Consider the following 23,604-nt stretch of genomic DNA (forward strand, 5'->3'; position numbering starts at 1 on the left):
TCCCTCTGCTAGCACAGGAACCCAGTGATTAATGAATATCACAGTGACAAATCAGTTAGTAACTAACATCAGCAAGGAAAATCCTGACCAGTGCAGAGACCCACACCGGCTCAGATTCCAGCAAGGCTGATAATAGTGATGAGCAACAAGAACCCCAACTAATTTTATTCTTCAGATCAGCCAACAGCAGCTTGACAATTCGACAATCCCTTGGGTGTGTGAACTTCCTTTTCTTAGTTCCTTCCTCTTCTTGTGGTGATATTAGGAACTATGAGCATTAGACAATGCTCACTGCCTCTGTTACATGTTTGTTAATATAAATTCATTCTGTATAAAGTACAGAGGCTGGAGTAACAGGATCTTTATTCTGAAATGGTGCAGAAACTGTTCCTGGCTGTGATCCTCTCTCTCTGTGTTGTGGGTGAGTATGTGTCTCAGTTTGGTGAGCGAGCTGTGGTGTGTTTACTTAAATAGGAATAAGAGCAATAAGATGAGGTAACAGAGAGGGCTGATGAGGGGAGGCGGTGGTGTAGTGGTATTGTCACTGGACTAGTAACCTAGGGTATTGCTCTGGGGACATGGGTTCAAATCCCACCACAGCACAATTTGAATTCAATTAATAAATCTGGAATTAAAAGCTAGTCTAATGATGGCCATGAAACCATTGTCGATTGTTGTAAAAACCCATCTGGTTCACTCATGTCCTTTCGGGAAGGAAATCTGCTGTCCTTACCTGGTCTGGCCTACGTGTGACTCCAAACCCACAGCAATGTGGCTAACTCTGACATGCCCTCTGAAATGGCCTAGCAAGCCACTCAGTTGTATCTAACCGCTACGACGTCAATAAAAAGGAATGAAACTGGACGGACCGTCCGGCATTGACCAAGGCACCGGAAACGACAACGGCAAACCCAGCCCTGTCGACCCTGCAAAATCCTCCGTACTAACAGCTGGGGGCTTCTGCCAAAATTAGGAGAGCTGTCCCACAGACTAGTCAAGCAACAGCCTGACATAGTCATACTCACGGAATCATACCTTACAGACAATGTCCCAGACACTGCCATCATCATCCCCGGGTATGTCCTGTCCCACTGGCAGGACAGACCCAGCAGAGGTGGTGACACAGTGGTATACAGTAGGGCGGGAGTTGCCCTGGGAATCCTCAACATTGACTCTAGACCCCATGAAGTCTCATGGCAGCAGGCCAAACATGGGCAAGGTAACCTTCTGCTGATTACTACCTAACGCCCTCCCTCAGCTGATGAATCAGTACTCCTCTTGAATTGAATTGAACACCACTTGGAGGAAGCGCTGAGGGTGGCAAGGGCATAGAATGTACTCTGGGTGGGGGACTTCAATGTCCATCACCAAGAGTGGCTCGGTAGCACCACTACTAACCGAGCTGGCCGAGTCCTAAAGGACATATCTGCTAGACTGGGTATACGGCTGGTGGTGAGGAGAAAACATACTTGACCTCGTCCTCACCAATCTGCCTGCCGCAGATGCATCTGTCCAAGACAGTATTGGTAGGAGTGACTACCGCACAGTCCTTGTGGAGACAAAGTCCTACCTTCACATTGAGGATACACTCCTTTGAGTTGTGTGGCACTACCACCGTGCTAAATGGGATAGATTTCGAGCAGATCTAGCAATGCAAAACTGGCCATCCATGAGGCTCTGTGGGCCATCAGCAGCAGCAGAATTGTACTCAACCACAATCTGTAACCTCATGGCCCGGCATATCCCCCACTCTACCATTACCATCAAGCCACGAGACCAACCCTGGTTCAATGAAGAGTGCAGGAGGGCTTGCCAGGAGCAGCACCAGGTATACCTCAAAATGAGGTGTTAACCTGGTGAAGCTACAACACAGGACTATCTGCGTGCCAAACTGCGTAAGCAGCATGCGATAGACAGAGCTAAGCGATCCCATAACCAACGGATCAGATCTAAGCTCTGCAGTCCTGCCACATCCAGCCGTGAATGGTGGTGGACAATTAAACAACTAACTGGAGGAGGTGGCTCCACAAACATCCCCATCCTCAATGATGGGGGAGCCCAGCACATCAGTGCAAAAGACAAGACTGAAGCATTTGCAACAATCTTCAGCCAGAAGTGCTGAGTTGATGATCCATCTCGGCCTCCTCCTGAAGTTCCCAGCATCACAGATGCCAGACTTCAGCCAATTCGATTCACTCCGCGTGATATCAAAAAACGACTGAAGGCACTGGATACTGCAAAGGCTATGGGCCCTGACAATATTCCGGCAGTAGTACTGAAAACCTGTGCCCCTAGCCAAGCTGTTCCAGTACAGCTACAACACTGGCATCTACCCGGCAATGTGGAAAATTGCCCAGGTATGTCCTGTACACGAAAAGCTGGGCAAGTCCAACCCGGCCAATTACCACCCCATCTGCCTACTCTCAATCATCAGTAAAGTGATGGAAGGTGTCATCAACAGTGCTATCAAGCAGCACTTGCTTAGCAATAACCTGCTCAGTGATGCTCAGTTTGGGTTCCGCCAGGGCCACTCAGCTACTGATCTCATGTCCAGGCTTGGGCTGATAAGTGGTAAGTAACATTCGCGCCACACAAGTGCCAGGCAAAGACCATCTCCAACAAGAGAGAATCTAACCATCTCCCCTTGACATTCAATGGCATTACCATTGCTGAATCCACCACTATCAATATCCTAGGGGCTACTATTGACCAGAAACTGAACTGGAGTAGCCATATAAATACCATGGCTACAAGAGCAGGTTAGAAGCTAGGAATCCTGCATCGAGTAACTCACCTCCTGATTCCCCAAAGCCTGTCCACCATCTCCAAGGCACAAGTCAGGAGGGTGATGGAATACTCTCCACTTGCCTGGATGGGTGCAGCTCCAACAACACTCAAGAAGCTCGACACCATCCAGGACAAAGCAGCCCGCTTGATTGGCACACCATCCATAAACATTCACTCCCTCCACCACCAACGCACAGTATCAGCAGTGTGTACCATCTACAAGATGCAGTGCAGCAACACACCAAGGCTCCTTAGACAGCACCTTCCAAACCCGCGACCTCTACCAACTAGAAGGACAAGGGCAGCAAATACATGGGAACACAACCAGCTGCAAGTTCCCCTCCAAGTCACACACCATCCTGACTTGGAACTATATCGCCGTTCTTTCACTGTCGCTGGGTCAAAATCCTGGAACTCCCTTCCTAACAGCACTGTGGGTGTACCTACCGCACATGGACTGCAGCGGTTCAAGAAGGCAGCTCACCACCACCTTCTCAAGGGCAATTAGGGATGGGCAATAAATGTTGGCCTAGCAAGCGACGCCCACATCCCATGAATGAATTTTAAAAAAACAATGCTGTTGATGTGGTATACATATGGACTTACAAATGGCGTTTGATACAATGCCACACAACAGACCTGTGAGCAAGGTTGTAGTTCATGGAATAAAAGGGACGGTAGCAACATGGATACGAAATCGGCTGAGTGACAGGAAACAAAGAGTAGTGGTTAATGGATGTTTTTTGGGCTGGAGGAAGGTTTGTAGTGGAGTTCCCCAGGAATCAGTGTTGGGACCCTTGCTTTTCCTGATATATATTAATGACCTGGACCTTGGTGTACAGGGCACAATTTCAAAGTTTACAGATGATACGAAACTTAGAAGCATTGTGAACTGTAAGGAGGATAGTTTTGAGCTTCAAAAGGATATCGACAAGTCGGTGGAATGGGCAGACAGGTGGCAGATGAAGTTCAATGCAAAGAAATGTGAAGTGATCCATTTTGGTAGGAAGAACATGGAGAGACAATATAAAATAAAGGGTAGAATGCTAAAGGGGGTGCAGGAGCAGAGGGACCTGGGTGTATATGTGTATAAGTCACTGAAGGTGGCAGGACAGGTTGAGAGAGCGGTTAATAAAGCATACAATATCCTGGGCTTTATTAATAATTTGAAAAAGTAATGTGCTGTGGATAAAGGGGAACTGCTGGATATACTGTACTTACATTTCCAGAAAGCATTTGATAAGGTGCCACATCAAAGGTTGATGCAGAAAATAAATGCTCATGATGCAGGGGGTAACATATTGGCATGGATAGAAGATTGGTTAGCTAACAGGAAACAGAGAGTAGGTATAAATGGGTCATTTTCTGGTTGGCAAGATGTAACCAGTGATGTGCCACAGGCATCTGTGCTGGGGCCTCAACTTCATACAATTTATATAAATGATTTGGATGAAGGGACCGAAGGTATGGTTGCTAAATTTTCTGATGTCACAAAGATAGGCAGGAAAGTAAATTGTGAAGAGGACATAAGGAGGCTACAAAGGGATATAGATAGGTTAAGTGAGTGGGCAAAGATCTGGCAAATGGTGTATAATGTGGGAAAGTGTGAAATTCTCCACTTTGGCGGGAAGAATAAAAAAGAAGCATTTTATCTAAATGGTGAGAGATTGCAGAGCTCTGAGATGCAGAGGGATCTGGGTGTCCTAGTGCATGAATCGCAAAAGGTTAGTATGCAGGTACAGCATGTAATTAGGAAAGCTAATAGAATGTTATCGTTTATTGTGAGGGGAATTGAATACAAAAGTAGGGAGGTTATGCTTCAGCTACACATGGCATTGGTGAGACCACATCTGGAGTACTGTGTACAGTTTTGGTCTCCTTATTTAATGAAGGATGTAAATGCGTTGGAGGCAGTACAGAGAAGGTTTACTAGACAAATACCTGGAATGGGCGGGCTGTCTTATGAGGAAAGATTGGACAGGCTAGGCTTGTATCCGCTGGAATTTAGAAGAGTAAGAGGCGACTTGATTGAAACATTAGATTCTGAGGGGTCTTGACAGGGTGGATGTGGAAAGGATGTTTCCTCATGTGGGAGAATCTCGAACTAGGGGTCACTGTTTAAAAAGAAGGGGTCGCCCATTTAAGACTGAAATTAGGAGAATTTTTTTCTCTGAGGGTTGTGAGTCTTTGGAATTCTCTTCCACAAAAGGCAGTGGAAGCAGAGTCTTTGATATTTTTAAGGCAGAGGCAGATAGATTCTTGATAAGCAAGGGGGTGGAAGGTTATCGGGGGTAGGTGGAAATATGGAGAAATCAGTTCAGCAATGAACTTATTGAATGGAGGAGCAGGCTCGAAGGGCCGAGTGGCCTACTCCTCCTAATTTGTATGTTTGTATGTCCGTACGTACGGCATAGAGTACAAGAGCAAGGAGGTTATGTTGAACTTGTATAAGACACTAGTTCGGCCTCAGCTGGAGTATTGCGTCCAGTTCTGGGCACCGCACTTTAGGAAAGACGTGAGGGCATTGGAGAGAGTACACAAGAGATTCACAAGAATGGTTCCAGGGATGAGGAATTTTAGTTATGAAGGTAGATGAGAGAAGTTGGGACTATTTTCCTTGGAGAAGAGAAGGTTGAGAGGTGATTTGATAAAGGTATTCAAAATCATGAGGGGTCTGGACAGAGTCGATAGAGAGAAACTGTTCCCAGTTGTGAAAGGATTGAGAACGAGAGGGCACAGATTTAAAGTAATGGGTAAGAGAAGCAAAAGTGACATGAGGAAAAACTTTTTCACAGAATCATGGAATTGTTCCAGTGCAGTAGAAAACCATTCGGCCCATCGTGTCTGCACCAGCTCTCCAAATGTTCATATAGCGAGTGGTTAAGGTCTGGAATGCGCTGCCTGAGACTGGGTGGAGGCAGGTTCAACTGAAGCATTCAAAAAGGAATTTGATTATTATATGAAAAGGAAGAATGTGCAGGATTACGGGGAGAAGGTGGGGGAATGGCACTAAGTGAATTGCTTTTTCGGAGTGCCAGTCCAGACACGATGGGCTGAATGGCCTCCTTCTGTGCATGGTTGTGATGCAGGAAACAGCAGGTAGTTTGCACACAGCAAGATCCCACAAACAGCAATGTATTAATAAAAATCTGTTTTTTTGTGATGTTGATTGAGGGATAAATATTGGCCAAGACACCAGGGATAACTCCCCTGCCCTTCTTTGAAATAGTGCCATGAGATCTTTTACATCCACCCAAGCAGGCAGTTGGGTCCTCAGTTTAATGTCACATCTGTATAACAGCACTTCTAACTTTGCAGCACTCCCTCAGTACTGCACTGGAGTGCCAACCTCGACTTTTGTGCTCAAGCTCTGGAGTGGGATTTGAACCTAGAACCTTGTAATTCAGAAACAAAAACAAGAAATGCTGGAAATACTCAGCCTGGTTCTGGTGGGGGGAAGGGGGTCACTGGCCTGAAACATTAACTCTGCTTCTCTCTCCACAGGTGCTGCCAGACCTGCTGAGTATTTCCAGCGTTTCTTGTTTTTATTTCAGATTTCCAGCATCTGCAGTATTTTGCTTTTATCTTGTAATTCAGCGATAGGAATGCTACCAACTGAACCACAGCATTCGCAATTATGCTGGTTCATCACTTTAAAGGAGTAGACAAACTGTTGCAGGATGTTTCCTTGACCTTGTTTGACCTAGTGCTGTCAGACTTTATGGGATGCAATTCCCTGGACCGCTGCTACCTGACTGTACACCCTGTGTCCACTGGTGGCTCTACACAATCAGGCTGTTTTAGACTCCATCAATAGTCAACTATTTAATGCAACCGGAATTTCTTGTGGGCCAGACAGTGAAGTGGTAATGGGTTCCCCTCCCTGAAAGGCACTGATGAAACAGTTGGGGTTTGATAATAGTCTTGGAATCTTTGATGACCATTTTCCCTGGTGTGGGCAGGCAGTGCCACATTTCCCCACCTCTCCTTCCCAAACTGAATCAGCCCTTGTTTGGGTGCCTGTCCCTGATCTTCCAATGATAAAATCTTCCCTTCTTCCTGTACCTTTGTCTGGTGCAGGAGGAGTGGATCCTGGCGAGTGTTTATCAACCTCACTGAATTTTGAAATACAGAAGATTTCATTAACCCGTCCTCTTAAGCTGCTGTCAGATGATCAGTTGTTTTCCATGGTTTATTTTATTTTTTAAATGTTTCAGGCATAACGGAGGCCTCAGCAATCATTCAGACTCCAGAACTGATCGACGTGAGAGAGGGAAGTTCAGTGCATTTACAATGTGCGATGGAGAATGGCAATGTGGGAAACACTGATGTAGAGTGGAAACTACTGCATGAAAATTCCATAAATGACAAGGTTATCGGGGACCAAGGCAGCATTGGCCAATTCCAACCTTCCAGGGATTCCAAATACAACAGCTTCATTCTCACCATCAGAAACATACAGCAAAGTGACACTGGAACTTACTATTGTGAAATTATAGGAAAAAATAGATTCATCAAAGGAAAGGGAACCAAGATAGAAGTTAGAGGTAAATAGCTTTTAAATATAATTTGCCACATTCTCATCGACAAAGCTGGGAATCTGTTACATACACTGGAATATTCACACTGACTGCATTGGGAATCTGTTAGATAGCAATGGAATATTCACTGTGAAAGTCAGTATTGAGGGAGCGCTGGAATGTCAGAGACGCAGTACTGAGGGAGTGCTGCACTGTCGGAGGGTCAGTACTGAGGGAGTGCTGCACTGCCTGAGGGTCAGTACTGAGGGAGTGCTGCACTGTCAGAGGGTCAGTACTGAGGGAGTGCTGCACTGTCGGAGGGTCAGTACTGAGGAAGCGCTGATCTGTCAGAGGGTCAGTACTGAGGGAGCGCTGCACTGTCGGAGGGTCAGTACTGAGGGAGTGCTGCACTGTCGGAGGGTCAGTACTGAGGAAGCGCTGATCTGTCAGAGGGTCAGTACTGAGGGAGCGCTGCATTGTCAGAGGTTCAGTACTGAAGGAGTGCTGCACTGTCAGAGGGTCAGTACTGAGGGAACCCTGCACTGTTGGAGGGTCAGTACTGAGGGAGTGCTGCACTGTCGGAGGGTCAGTATTGAGGGAGTGCTGCACTGTTGGAGGGTCAGTATTGAGGGAGTGCTGCACAGTCGGAGGGTCAGTACTGATGGAGTGCTGCACTGTTGGAGGGTCAGTATTGAGGGAGTGCTGCACTGTCGGAGGGTCAGTATTGAGGGAGTGCTGCACTGTCGGAGGGTCAGTACTGAGGAAGCGCTGATCTGTCAGAGGGTCAGTACTGAGGGAGTGCTGCACTGTCGGAGGGTCAGTACTGAGGAAGCGCTGATCTGTCAGAGGGTCAGTACTGAGGGAGCGCTGCATTGTCAGAGGTTCAGTACTGAAGGAGTGCTGCACTGTCAGAGGGTCAGTACTGAGGGAACCCTGCACTGTTGGAGGGTCAGTACTGAGGGAGTGCTGCACTGTCGGAGGGTCAGTATTGAGGGAGTGCTGCACTGTTGGAGGGTCAGTATTGAGGGAGTGCTGCACAGTCGGAGGGTCAGTACTGATGGAGTGCTGCACTGTTGGAGGGTCAGTATTGAGGGAGTGCTGCACTGTCGGAGGGTCAGTATTGAGGGAGTGCTGCACTGTCGGAGGGTCAGTACTGAGGAAGCGCTGATCTGTCAGAGGGTCAGTACTGAGGGAGTGCTGCACTGTCGGAGGGTAAGTACTGAGGGAGCGCTGCACTGTCAGAGGGTCAGTACTGAAGGAGTGCTGCACTGTCAGAGGGTCAGTACTGATCAAGTCGGCATAAGGAGGGAGGAAGTGTTGGGTATTCTAAAGGGCATTAAGGTGGACAAGTCCCCAGGTCCGGATGGGATCTATCCCAGGTTACTGAGGGAAGTGAGAGGGAAAATAGCTGGGGCCTTAACAGATATCTTTGCAGCATCCTTAAACACGGGTGAGGTCCCGGAGGACTGGAGAATTGCTAATGTTGTCCCCTTGTTTAAGAAGGGTAGCAGGGATAATCCAGGTAATTATAGACCGGTGAGCCTGACGTCAGTGGTAGGGAAGCTGCTGGAGAAGATACTGAGGGATGGGATCTATTCCCATTTGGAAGAAAATGGGCTTATCAGTGATAGGCAACATGGTTTTGTGCAGGGAAGGTCATGTCTTACCAACTTAATAGAATTCTTTGAGGAAGTGACAAAGTTGATTGATGAGGGAAGGGCTGTAGATGTCATATACATGGACTTCAGTAAGGCGTTTGATAAGGTTCCCCATGGTAGGCTGATGGAGAAAGTGAAGTCGCATGGGGTTCAGGGTGTACTAGCTAGATGGATAAAGAACTGGCTGGGCAACAGGAGACAGAGAGTAGCAGTGGCAGGGAGTTTCTCAAAATGGAGACGTGTGACCAGTGGTGTTCCACAGGGATCCGTGCTGGGACCACTGTTGTTTGTGATATACATAAATGATTTGGAGGAAAGTATAGGTGGTCTGATTAGCAAGTTTGCAGACGACACTAAGATTGGTGGAGTAGCAGATAGTGAATGGGGACTGTCAGAGAATACAGCAGAATATAGATAGATTGGAGAGTTGGGCAGAGAAATGGCAGATTGAGTTCAATCAGGGTAAGTGCGAGGTGATGCATTTTGGAAGATCCAATTCAAGAGTGAACTATACAGTAAATGGAAAAGTCCTGGGGAAAATTGATGTACAGAGAGATTTGGGTGTTCAGGTCCAGTGTTCCCTGAAGGTGGCAACACAGGTCAATAGAGTGGTCAAGAAGGCATACGGCATGCTTTTCTTCATTGGACGGGGTATTGAGTACAAGAGTTGGCAGGTCATGTTACAGTTGTATAAGACTTTACTGAGTTGGATGATCAGCCAAATCATAATGAATGGCAGAGCCGCTCGAAGGGCTGAATGGCCTACTCCTGCTCCTATTTTCTATGTTTCTATGTTTCGATAAAGTTGTTGTTTTCCCTTACATTGGTTATTCTTGCGGATTGTCCTGATGAGTGCAAGGTGAAAAGCTTCGACAACATGTCTCTATTTTCAGCAATACTCAGACAAAAAGTACTAAAAAACACAATGGGACTAAAGATTGACAAGTCCCTCAGACCTGTTAACCTGCATCCTAGGGTCAGAAGAAGTGGCTGCAGAGATAATGGATGCATTGGTTGTAATCTTCAAAAATTCCCTAAATTCTGGAAAGGTCCCAGCAGGTTAGAAAACTGCAAATATAATATTGAAGAAAGCAGGGAGACAGAAAGCAGAAAACTACAGACCAGTTAGCCTAACATCTGTCATTGGGAAAATGCTAGAATCCATTATTAAGGAAGTAGTAGCAGGAAATTTGGAAAATCAGAATGAAATCAGGTAGAGTCCATCTCTGACACTTCCCTTCCCTTCCTCGACTTCTCTATCTCCATCTCTGGGGTTAGGTTGTCTACTAATATCTATTATAAGTCCTCTGACTCCCACAGCTACCTCGACTACACTTCTTCACACCCTACCTCCTGTAAGGACTCCATTCCATTCTCCCAGTTTCTTCGTCTCCGACGCATCTGCTCTGATGATGCTACCTTCCATGACAGCGCTTCTGATATGTCTTCCTTTTTCCTCAACCGAGGATTCCCCCCCACTGTGGTTGACAGGGCCCTCAAACGTGTCCGGCCCATTTCCCACACCTCTACCCTCACCCCTTCCCCTCCCTCCTAGAACCGCGATAGGATTCCCCTTGTCCTCACTTTCCACCCCATCAGCCTCCATATCCAAAGGATCATCCTCTGCCATTTCCGCCTCCTCCAGCATGATGCCACTACCAAATGCATCTTCTCCTCCCTTCCCCTGTCAGCATTCCGAAGGGATCATTCCTTCCGTGACACCCTGGTCCGCTCCTCCATTACCCCTACCACCTCGTCCCCTTCCCATGGCATCTTCCCCTGCAATCGCAGGAGGTGTAATACCTGCCCATTTACCTCCTCGCTCCTCACTATCCCAGGCCCCAAACACTCCTTTCAGGTGAAGCAGCGATTTACTTGTACTTCTTTCAATGTAGTATACTGTATTCGCTGCTCACAGTGTGGTCTCCTCTACACTGGGGAGACAAAACGCAGAGTGGGTGACCACTTTGCAGAACACCTCCACTCAGTCCGCAAGCAGGACCCTGAGCTTCCAGTTGCTTGCCATTTCAACGCTCCCCCCTGCTCTCATGCTCACATCTCTGTCCTGGGATTGCTGCAGTGTTCCAGTGAACATCAACGCAAGCTCGAGGAACAGCATCTCATCTACCGATTAGGCACACTGCAGCCTGCCGGACTGAACATTGAGTTCAATAATTTCAGAGCATGACAGGCCCCCCATTTTATTTCTATTTTTAGTTATTTTTTTCTTTTTCCTTTTTTTATATATTTTTTGTGTTTATTTTATTTTATTTCATCTTGTTCAGTTTGCTTGCCCACTTTTTTTTTCATGTTTGTACTTGTGGCTGTTCAGTTTACAGTCCATTAACACCCTCTCTGTACTAATGCTTTGTCTTTCAACACACCATTAACATATTGTTTACCTTTGCTCCATGACCTTCTGGTCAGCTATTCTGTGACCTTGTCCTATCTACACCTTCTCCTTTGTTATCTCTTGCCCCACTCCCGCCTTACTTGCTTATAACCTTTTACATTTCTAATATTTGCCAGCTCTGATGAAGGGTCACTGACCTGAAATATTAACTCTGTTTCTCTCTTCACAGATGCTGCCAGACCTGCTGGGTATTTCCAGCATTTCTTGTTTTTATTTCAGGTAGAGTCAACATGGTTTTATGAAAGGGAAATCATGTTTAACAAATTTATTAGAGTTATTTGAGGATGTAACAAGCAGGGTGGATAAAGGGGGAGACCACAATGTCGTGTATTTGGATTTCCAAAAGGCATTCGATAAGGTGCCACATAGAAGGTTACTGCTCAAGTGTTTCCAAAGACACTCCAGAGGTTAAGTGAGTGGGCAAAAATTTGGTTGATAGAGTATAATGTGGGAAAATGTGAGGTTATTCACTTTGGTAGAAAGAATAGAAGAGCAGAATATTATTTAATTAGGCAAAGTCTGCTGAATGCTGAGGTACAGAGGGACCTTGTACACAAAGAACAAAGAACAGTACAGCACAGGAACAGGCCATTCGGCCCTCCAAGCCTGCGCCGATCTTGGCCTGTTGGCCGAATCACAAAAAATCAGCATGCAGGTACAGTGAGTAATTCGGAAGGCAAATGGAATGTTGGCCTTTATTGCAAGGGGGAATGGAATATAAAAACAGGGAAGTCTTGCGACAACTGTCCAGGGCGTTGTGAGACCGGACCTAGAGTATTGTGTACAGTTTTGATCTCCTTACTTAAGGAGGGATATACTTGCATTGAAGGCAATTCAGAGAAGGTTGACTAGATTGATTCCTGGGATGAAGGGGTTGTCTTATGAGGAAAGGTTGATCAGGTTGAGTCTATGCTTATTGGAGTTTAGAAGAATGAAAGATGATCTTATTGAAACATATACAATTCTGAGGCGGCTTGACGGGTAGATGCTGAGAGGATGTTTCCCCTCGTGGGGGAATCTAGGACTATGAGGCACAGTTTCAGAATAAGGGGTCTTCATTTACGACAGAAATGAGGAGGAATTTCTTCTCTGAGGGTGGTTAATCTTTGGAATTCTCTTCCCCAGTGAGCAGTGGAGGCTGGGTCATTGAGTACATTCAAGGCTGAGTTAGACAGAGTTTTCATCTGCAAGGGAGTCAAGAGTTATGTGGGGTCAGGCAGGAAAGTGGTGTTGAGGCTGCAATCAGATCAGCTGTGATTTTATTAAATGGCTCAATGGGCCGAATGTCCTATTCCTGCTCCTAATTCTTATGTTTTATGTTTTCAAAATACAATAAATTGATTTTTTCACAGAGTCATATGAAGATGATGATTGATGTTCTGTTCCCCTGTTCCACTCTATCGCTCCCTTTCTCTCTGTCCACTTATTGAACACAAAAAACAATAAGTTTCTGATCAGGCTATTCTGCTTGTTCTGTCTCACACTCACACACTGGCCAGACATTTATGGTCCCCCCTGAAGCCGGGTGAGAGGCGGGGGGCACAGAGAATCGTGACGGGTAGCAGGGGACAGACAGCCTGTTGCCAAGCCATCTTCCCGAGGACGGGATAGGCTGACAATGGCCTTCCTGCCCTGAGGCCAATTGAGGCCCTTAAGTGGCCTATTAACAGCCAATTTAAGGCCTCTTCCCGCCACCGCTAGATCTTGCCAGAGAGGATCTCTTGTAACATGAGGCACACTCCTTGCGGGCTTGGGGGTGGTGGTGGTGTCTCTCCTGCATGGGCAATCTGGAGCACCCCCGCTGGGAACCACTTCAACCCCCAGGATCCCCTCCCCCCGGACTGCACAACTGCCTCTTCGCCCCCTCACTAGGGCCTTCCAGACTGGTCCTGGTGATCCCACCTCATTTACCTGAGGTCCGGGTTCCACCACTGGGCCTGGGTCCGAGGCCTCTGCAGTCCCATCAATGGCCACTGCTCCCGATGGCGTTGCTGACACGACTAAACTGCTGGCCCTCTGATTGGCTGGCAGCTCGGAGCAGAATGGACAGGATTCCCGGCTTGTGAAACTTTTATTTAAAAAGACTGGAGGATCGCTCCAAGGATGGGGGTTGTGGGGGGGCGGGGGGGGGGGGCGCGAAAAGGCAGAAGCGGGGTTACCCCTGCCTTTTCAGCTCGGCACCGGGGTCCCCACCTCCAGCACACAATCCAGCAGGTTCACAGTCAGCCTCTCGGAAACATCCCAGTATCTGTTTCCACTAAATAAAGGTTTTGAAATTGGACAGTTTGATATTTTTCAAACTGTTTCAAACATCAACCACACAGGAAGTGTATAAAGCTGAACTGACATATTTCAACATCTGGATTGGATGTTGCCTCTTTACTTTCTGACTTAGTTTCGGGGCCTTCTTGCTTTGCTGCCTGGCCCTCTCAGCACCGTCCATTGGTGGCTCTACATCAGGTGCAGACTCAGGCCCAGCTTTTAACGGAAGCCTGAATATCCTGGGGCAATATCAAAGAGCAGGGGCTCTGTAGCACCAGGAGCATTCTTCATAGGGCAAGTATAAGATTGGAACTGAGCTAGCTAGGGGCAGTCCCAGCCGCTGTACCCCCTACCCCCACCCCTTACCATTACCGCCATCAACCCCCCCCACCCCCACCCCCAGAAAGGATATTTTGGATTTAGAGGGGACACAGTGCAGATTCACCAGAACGATAGCAGGTTTGTATTCCCTTGCATTTAGAAGGTTGAGGGGGATCTAGTAGAGGTGTTTACAATGGTGAAAGGATTCAATGGAATAGATACAGAGAACCTATTTCCTCTGGTGGGAGGTTCCAGAACAATGGGGCACAATGTTAAAATAGAGCCCGGCTGCTCAGGGTTTAAATTAGGAAGCACCTCTTCACACAAAGGAAAAGGCAAGTGTGAAATTCTCCTCTCCCTGAAATCTCTGAATGATTGGGGTCAATTGAAATTTTCAAGTCTCTCGCCATTTAGAAAATATTCTGATTTTATTGGCTGCATTGCACCACGTTCTGTGTGTTCTGTTGCCCCACATTCAGTGGGCTCTGTTGCTCCACATTCTGTGGGTTCTGTTGCTCCACATTCTGTGGGTTCTGTTGCTCCACATTCTGTGGGTTCTGTTGCCCCACATTCTGCGGGCTCTGTTGCTCCACATTCTGTGGGTTCTGTTGCCCCACATTCAGTGTGTTCTGTTGCCCCACATTCTGTGGGTTCTGTTGCCCCACATTCTGCGGGCTCTGTTGCTCCACATTCAGTGGGCTCTGTTGCTCCACATTCTGTGGGTTCTGTTGCTCCACATTCTGTGTGTTCTGTTGCTCCACATTCTGTGGGTTCTGTTGCTCCACATTCTGTGGGCTCTGTTGCTCCACATTCTGTGGGTTCTGTTGCCCCACATTCTGCGGGCTCTGTTGCTCCACATTCTGTGGGTTCTGTTGCCCCACATTCAGTGTGTTCTGTTGCCCCACATTCTGTGGGTTCTGTTGCCCCACATTCTGCGGGCTCTGTTGCTCCACATTCTGTGGGTTCTGTTGCCCCACATTCAGTGTGTTCTGTTGCCCCACATTCTGCGGGCTCTGTTGCTCCACATTCAGTGGGCTCTGTTGCCCCACATTCTGTGGGTTCTGTTGCCCCACATTCAGTGGGCTCTGTTGCCCCACATTCTGCGGGTTCTGTTGCCCCACATTCAGCGGGCTCTGTTGCCCCACATTCTGCGGGCTCTGTTGCCCCACATTCAGTGGGCTCTGTTGCCCCACATTCTGCGGGCTCTGTTGCCCCATATTCTGTGGGTTCTGTTGCCCCACATTCTGCGGGCTCTGTTGCCCCACATTCTGCAGGCTCTGTTGCCCCACATTCAGTGGGCTCTGTTGCCCCACATTCTGCGGGCTCTGTTGCTCCACATTCTGTGTGTTCTGTTGCTCCACATTCTGTGGGTTCTGTTGCTCCACATTCTGTGGGTTCTGTTGCTCCACATTCTGTGTGTTCTGTTGCTCCACATTCTGTGGGTTCTGTTGCTCCACATTCTGCGGGTTCTGTTGCCCCACATTCTGCGGGCTCTGTTGCTCCACATTCTGTGGGTTCTGTTGCTCCACATTCTGTGGGTTCTGTTGCCCCACATTCAGTGGGCTCTGTTGCCCCACATTCAGTGGGCTCTGTTGCCCCACATTCTGTGGGTTCTGTTGTCCCACATTCAGTGGGCTCTGTTGCCCCACATTCTGCGGGTTCTGTTGCCCCACATTCAGTGGGCTCTGTTGCCCCACATTCTGCGGGCTCTGTTGCCCCACATTCAGTGGGCTCTGTTGCCCCACATTCTGCGGGCTCTGTTGCCCCACATTCTGCGGGTTCTGTTGCCCCACATTCTGCGGGCTCTGTTGCCCCACATTCTGCAGGCTCTGTTGCCCCACATTCAGTGGGCTCTGTTGCCCCACATTCTGCGGGTTCTGTTGCCCCACATTCAGTGGGCTCTGTTGCCCCACATTCTGCGGGTTCTGTTGCCCCACATTCAGTAGGCTCTGTTGCCCCACATTCTGCGGGCTCTGTTGCCCCACATTCAGTGGGCTCTGTTGCCCCACATTCTGTGGGTTCTGTTGCCCCACATTCAGTAGGCTCTGTTGCCCCACATTCTGCGGGCTCTGTTGCCCCACATTAAGTGGGCTCTGTTGCCCCACATTCAGTGGGCTCTGTTGCCCCACATTCTGCGGGCTCTGTTGATTGCAGGCCTGCAGTTATTTGCAATAAATTTCATCTGCAATTGTTCTGCCCACTTAAATATTTCGTCAATCTCTTTCTGTTGTTTCTGGGCTGTCTTCTCCAATTCCACTCTCACTCCTCATTTACTGTAATCTGAAGTGTAATGACTTTTCACTGGGTTTCTGATTAACATGAATTGGAAGCAATGGGTTGTCCAAGCACTAATTCCTGGAGCGCCCCACTCAGTCTTCACTCCCATCCCCACCGCACAACATTTTCCTAATAAGGAACTAATACAAAATAAAAATACTGCAGATGCTGGAAATCTGAAATTAAAACAGAAAATGCTGGAAATACTCAGCAGGTCTGGCAGCATCTGTGGAGAGAGAAGCAGAGTTAATTTCATATTGATATCCAAGTTGACCTTTGAACCCCAACAGTGTAACTAGTAGCATTTTGTGTGAAACGTTGTCTGATGCCTTTTGGAAATGTAATTACCCTCCATCATGGGCTTATTACAGTCCACTTGGGATAACACTTCCTCAAAGAAATCGAGGAGGTTGATCACACAAGACCATCCCCTTCTGAACCCGTGTTGTTTGTGTTTCCTGTAATTACTGTGTAACCAATATTCTAGTTGAAATCCTGAGCATCAATTCTTTTATTTTAGGCAGTAGTGTGGTGAGCTGAACCAATGCACTGGGTCAGCATTCCAGACTATTCTCTTAATTCAATACAAACCCATGTTGCCCTGATCATCTCTTTAAACACTCAGGATATGCTGAAACTGATACTGAATTCTTGATTTTTTTCCCTTAAAGGTGACAGTTTTCCCATTCTGTCTCAGCCGGAAGTGCAGAATATCAGTGAGGGCCACACTGCCCAGTTGCAATGCTCTGTCAATAATATCGATTTGAAAAATACCGACTTACACTGGTACCGACGCAGTCTGAGAGGATTTCAGCGGTTTATAACACACCGCGCTAAGGATATTGTGGAAATGGATGAAAATTTAAGAAACCATTTTCAATCTACCAGAGATGTCTCCAAGAATGAAGTCATTCTAACAATCTCAAACATTCTGCTCGAAGATGCAACTGTCTATTACTGTACGGTATGGTCAGACGTGTATGGGAGTGGAACCCAGCTGAATGTAATCAGTAAGTACATTTTCAAAGTTTGTTCTCAGGATTTGCTGACATGGCCTCATTTATTACCCATCCCTTGTTGTCTTGAGCAGCCGTTGTTGGGCTTTCTCCTTGAAACAGTGCAGTCCTTGTGCTGAGGATGCCTGCACAATGGACTTGGGTAGGGATTTCAAAATCTCTGCCTCAGTGATGAGAAGGTTCCACACAGGAGATTAGTAAACAAAATTAGAGCACATGGGATTGGGGGTAATATACAGGTATGGATTGAGAATTGGTTAATAGACAGAAAGCAGAGAGTAGGAATAAACAGGTCATTCTCAGGATGGCAGTCTGTGACTAGTGGGGTACCGCAAGGATCAGTGCCGGGTCACAATCTATATCAATGATTTGGATGTGGTGACCAATTGTAATATTTCCAACTTTGCTGATGACACAAAACTAGGTGGGAATGTAAGTTGTGAGGAGGATGCAAGGAAGCTTCAAGGGGATTTAGACAGGCTAAGTGAATAGGCAAAAACATGGCAGCTGGAATATAATTTGAATGAGTGTGAAGTGATCCACTTTGGTAGAAAAAAACAGAAAGGCAGAGTATTTCTTAAATGGTGAGAGATTGGGAAGTGTTGAGGTCCAAAAGTGTCCTTGTTCATGAGTCACTAAAAGCTGGTATGCAGGTGCAACAAGCAATTAGGAAGGCAAATGGGATGTTGGCCTTCATTTCAAGGGGATTTGAGTACAGATTTGAAGTCTTGCTGCAATTGTATAGAGCCTTGGTGAGACCGCACCTGGAGTATTGTGTACAGTTTTGATCTCCTTATCTCAGGAAGGGTATACTTGCCATAGAGAGAGAGTGCAACAGAGGTTCACCAGACTAATCCCTGGAATGGTGGGATTGTTTTATGAGGAGAGATTGAGGAAACTGGGCCTGTATCCTCTAGAGTTTCGAAGAATGAAAGGTGATCTCATTGAAACTTACAAAATTCTTACAGGGTGTAACAGGGTAGATGTTGTTTCAGATGTGTATAGGATGTTTCCTCTGGCTGGTGAGTCTAGAACCAGGGGACACAGCCTCAGAATGAGGGGGAGGACATTTAAGAGTGAGATGAGGAGGAATTTCTTCACTCAGAGGGTGGTGAATCTGTGGAATTCTCTACCTCAGCGGGCTGTGGAAGCTCAATCATTGAGTATGTTCAAGACAGGAATCAATAGATATCTGGATACTAATGACATCAAGGGATATGAGGATAATGGGGGAAAATGGCTTCGAGTAGATGATCAACCATGATCTGTTTGAATGTCAGAGCAGGCTCGATGGGCTGAATGGCCTACTCCTGCTCCGATGTTCCTATATCCTAAAGGATCTATGATATATGTCCAAGTCAGCATGATGTGCAACCTGGAGAAAACCTTGGAGTTGATAGTATTCCTGTTATAATTCTGGTCGGAATGGTAAAGTCTGCAGAGTTAGAGGTGTTATAGTGCTTCCTATAGATGGTACTTACTGCAGTCACCTTGTGACAGTGTTGGAGGGGACTGGTATTGACTGCAATGGCTGGGGTACTGATAAAGAAGATGGCTCTGTGTCCACTCTCTCTTTCTCTATCATATGTATTCCTCTCTAAATTCCTCAGATGTCACACTGACATTTTTAAACAGTCCATGTAATGCAGGTGATAATTAGAGCTTGTTTGCTTCAGAATTGACTTTAAAACGTAAGAATTAGGAGCAGGAATTGGCCATTCAGCCCCTCAAGCCTCCTCCACCATTCAATAAGGTCATGGCTGATCTGATTGTGGCCTCAACTCCACTTTTCTGCCTGTTCTCCATAACCCTTGACTCCCTTGTAGCTCAAACCTCTGTCTAAATCAACCTTGAATATATTCAATGACCCAGCCTCCACTGCTCTCGGGGGAATTTATGACCCTCTGAGAGAAGAAATTCCTCCTCATCTCCGTCTTAAATGGGAGATCCCTTATTCTAAAACTGTTCTAGATTCCCCCACGATGGGAAGCATCCTTTCAACATCTACTCTGGAAAGGCCCCTTAGAATCTTATATGCTTCAATAAGATCACCTCTCATTCTTCTAAATTCCAATGAATATCAGCCCAACCTGCTCAACCTTTCCTCATTAGAAAACCCATTCATCCCAGGAATCAACCTAGTGAACTTTCTCCAAACTGCTTCCAATGCAAGTATATCTCTCCTTAAGTAAGGAGACCAAAACTGTACACAGTACTCAAAATATGTTCTCATCAATGCCCTGTACAGTTATAGCAAGACTTCCCTACTTTTATACTCCCACTCCTTGCAATAAAGGCCAACATTCCATTTGCCGTCCTAATTACTCACAGTACCTGCATGTTGATTTTTTTGTGATTCATGTACAAGGTCACCCAGATCCCTCAGGACCACAGCATTTGTTGTCTGCCTCCATTTAAATAATAGCTTGTTTTCTATTCTTCCTACCAAAGTGGACAACCTCACATTTTGCAACATGATATTCCATCTGCCAAATTTTTTCCCATTTACTGAAGCCTTTGCAGACTCTCTTTGTGTCCTCCTCACAACTTGCTTATCTTTGGAACTCAGAGAGAGAGAGACACTGTGAGGTTCTTGAGCAAATTGTCACAGGGAGTAACAAGGTATTGGAGGTTTTGGAAGGCTTAAGAGTAGACAAATCTCCAGGTCCGGATGATGTGTGTCCCAGGATGCTGTGGGAGGCGAGGGTGGAGATTGCAGGGGCTCTGACCCTAATTTTTAATTCCTCTCTGGCCACGGGGGAGGTGCCAGAGGACTGGAGAACAGCTAATGTGGTCCCACTATTTAAGAAAGGTTGTAGAGATAAGCCAGGGAACTACAGACCAGTGAGTCTCACGTCAGTGGTAGGGAAACTATTGGAGAAAATTCTGAAGGAGAGAATCTATCTCCACTTGGAGAGGCAAAATTTGATTAGGAATAGTCAGCATGGCTTTTTCAGAGGGAGGTCATGCTTAACAAATTTAATTGAATTTTTTGAGCATGTGACCAGGTGTGTAGATGAGGGTAGTGCAGTTGATGTAGTTTACATGGATTTCAGCAAAGCCTTTGACAAGGCCCCACATGGGAGACTTATCAAGAAAGCAAGTGCACATGGGATACAAGGTAACTTGATAAGGTGGATTCAAAATTGGCTTAGCTGTAGGAGACAGAGAGTGATGACAGACGGCTGTTTTTTTGAATGGAAGCCAGTGTCCAGTGGCGTACCACCGGGATCTGTGCTGGGTCCCCTATTGGTAGTCATTTATATAAATGACATAGATGACTATGTGGGGGGTAGGATCAGTAAGTTCACGGATGACATAAAGATTGGCCGAGTGGTTAACAGTGAGGTTGAGTGTCTTGGGTTACAGGAAGATATAGACGGGATGGTCAAATGGGCAGAAAAGTGGCAGATGGAATTTAACCCTGAAAAGTGTGAGGTGATACACTTTGGAAGGAGTAATGTGACACGGAAGTATTCAATGAATGGCCTGACACTGGGAAGTTCCGAGGAACAAAGGGACCTTGGCGTGTTTGTCTATCGATCTCTGAAGGCAGAAGGGCAGGTTAATAGGGTGGTGAAAAAGGCATATGGGACACTTGCCTTTATCAATCGAGGCATAGATCACAAAACAGGGAGGTCATGTTGGAGTTGTATAGAACTTTGGTAAGGCCACAGCTGGAGTACTGTGTGCAATTCTGGTCGCCACATTATGGGAAGGATGTGATTGCACTGGAGGGGGTGCAGAGGTAATTCACCAGGATGTTGCCTGGGATGGGACATTTAAGCTATGAGGAGAGGTTGGATAGGCTTGGGTTGTTTTCACTGGAGCAGAGAAGACTAAGGGGTGACCTGATCGAGGTGTTCAAGATAATGAGGGGCATGGACAGGGTGGATAGGGAGCAGCTGTTCCCCTTAGTTGAAGGGTCAGTTACGAGGGGTCACAAGTTTAAGGTGAGGGGCAGTAGGTTTAAGGGGGATTTGAGGAAGAACTTTTTTACCCAGAGGGTGGTGACTGTCTGGAATGCCCTGCCTGGGAGGGTGGTAGAGGCAGGTTGCCTCACATCCTTTAATAAGTACCTGGATGAGCACTTGGCACGTCATAACATTCAAGGCTATGGGCCAAGTGCTGGCAAATGGGATTAGGTAGACAGGTCAGGTGTCTTTAATGCATTGGTGCAGACTCGATGGGCCGGATGGCCTCTTCTGCACTGTATTATTCTGTGATTCTGTGATTTGTATCGTCCACAAATTTGGCTACAATACACATGGTCCCATCTTCCAAGTCATTAATAATATAAACAACATGTACTGTACAGATTGATGGCTCTATTTCTGGCCATTTTGGAGTAAAGAAAGGAGTGAAACAGGGTTGTGTCCAACCGCCCCCACCTCCCCCCCCCCACTCTGTTTGGCATCTTCTTCTCCATGCTCCTGACCTTCCCTGCAGATATGAAGGGAGTCTCCTTGCACACTAGGTCAGACGGCAAGCTCTATAATCTATCAAGGCGGGAAGCAAACAAAAAAACACATCACATCCTGATCAGAGAACTCCTCGACACTGATGATGCTGCACTAGTTGCTCACACAGGAACTCAGCTGCAAAGACTCATGGACTTTTTTTCATTCATGGGATGTGGGCGTTGCTGGCTAGGCCAGCATTTATTGACCATCCCTAATTGCCCTTGAGCAAGTAGTGGTGAGCTGCCTTCTTGAACCGCTGCAGTCCATGTGAGGTAGGTAGACCCACAGTGCTGTTAGGAAGGGAGTTCCAGGATTTTGACCCAGCGACAGTGAAGGAACGGTTATAAAGTTCCAAGTCAGGATGGTGTGTGACTGGAGGGGAACTTGTAGGTGATGGTGTTCCCATCCATTTGCTGCCCTTGTCCTTCTTGTTGGTAGAGGTCATGGGTTTGGAAGGTGCTGTCTAAGGAGCCTTGGTGCATTGTTGCAGTGCACCTTGTAGATGGTACACACTGCTGCCACTGTGCGTCGATGGTGGAGGGAGTGAATGTTTGTAGATGGGGTGCCAATCAAGTGGGTTGCTTTGTCCTGGATGATGTCGAGCTTCTTGAGTGTTGTTGGAGCTGCACCCATCCAGGCAAGTGGAGGGTATTCCATCACACTCCTGACTTGTGCCTTGTAGATGGTGGACAGGCTTTGGAGAGTCCGGAGGTGAGTTACCCGCCGCAGGATTCCGAGCCTCTGACCTGCTCTTGTAGCCACGGTATTTATATGGCTACTCCAGTTCAGTTTCTGGTCAATGGTAGCCCCTGGGATGTTGATAGTGGGGGATTCAGCGATGGTAATGCTGTTGAATGTCAAGGGGAGACGGTTGAATTCTCTCTTGTTGGAGATGGTCATTGCCTGGCACTTGTGTGGCGCGAATGTTACTAGCCCAAGCCTGGATACTGTCCAAGTCTTTTTGTGTTTCTACACGGACTGCTTCAGTATCTGAGGAGTCATGAATGGTGCTGAACATTGTGCAATCATCAGCGAACATCCCCACTTCTGACCTTATGATTGAAGGAAGGTCATTGATGAAGCAGCTGAAGATGGTTGGGCCTAGGACACTACCCTGAGGAACTCCTACAGTGATGTCCTGGAGCTCAGATGATTGTCCTCCAACAACCACAACCATCTTCCTTTGCGCTAGGTATGACTGCAGCCAGCGGAGGGTTTTCCCTCTGATTCCAATCGATTTCAGTTTTGCTGGGGCTCCTTGATGCCATGTCGGTCAAATGCTGCCTTGATGTCAAGGGCAGTCACTCTCACCTCACCTATTGAGTTCAGCTCTTTTGTCCATGTTTGAACCAAGGCTGTAATAAGGTCAGGAGCTGAGTGGCCCTGGTGGAACCCAAACTGAGCGTCACTGAGCATGTTATTGCTAAGCAAGTGCCGCTTGATGGCACTGTTGATGACACATTCTATCAGTTTACCGATGATTGAGAGTAGGCTGATGGGGCGGTAATTGGCTGGGTTGGACTTGTCCTGCTTTTTGTGTACAGGACATACCTGGGCAATTTTTCACATTGCAGGGTAGATGCCAGTTTTGTAGCTGTACTGGAACAGCTTGGATAGGGGCGCGGCAATTTCTGGAGCACAAGTCTTCAGTACTATTGCCGGAATATTGTCAGGGCCCATAGCTTTTGCAGTATCCAGTGCCTTCAGTCATTTCTTGATATCACGTGGAGTGAATTGAATTGGCTGAAGTCTGGTATCTGTGATGCTGGGGACTTCAGGAGGAGGCCGAGATGGATCATCAACTTGGCACTTCTGGCTGCAGATTGTTGCAAATGCTTCTGCCTTATTTTTCGCACTGATGTGCTGGGCTCCCCTATCATTGAGGAT

General features: G+C 47.0%; 1 protein-coding gene across 1 annotated transcript in view; it reads left to right on the forward strand.

Annotated features, from left to right (window-relative positions):
* Positions 1 to 267: 267 nt before the first annotated feature.
* Positions 268 to 23,604, forward strand: part of LOC137366350 (uncharacterized) — a 218,687-nt gene continuing 195,350 nt past the window's right edge. The window contains exons 1-3 of the mRNA XM_068028245.1: positions 268 to 421; positions 7,005 to 7,334; positions 16,910 to 17,248. Of these exons, the coding sequence (XP_067884346.1) occupies positions 373 to 421; positions 7,005 to 7,334; positions 16,910 to 17,248 (718 nt within the window). The 5' untranslated portion in view covers positions 268 to 372. The remainder of the gene's footprint in view (positions 422 to 7,004; positions 7,335 to 16,909; positions 17,249 to 23,604) is intronic.

Source organism: Heterodontus francisci, unplaced genomic scaffold (assembly GCF_036365525.1).
Source record: "Heterodontus francisci isolate sHetFra1 unplaced genomic scaffold, sHetFra1.hap1 HAP1_SCAFFOLD_377, whole genome shotgun sequence".
NCBI lineage: Eukaryota > Metazoa > Chordata > Chondrichthyes > Heterodontiformes > Heterodontidae > Heterodontus > Heterodontus francisci.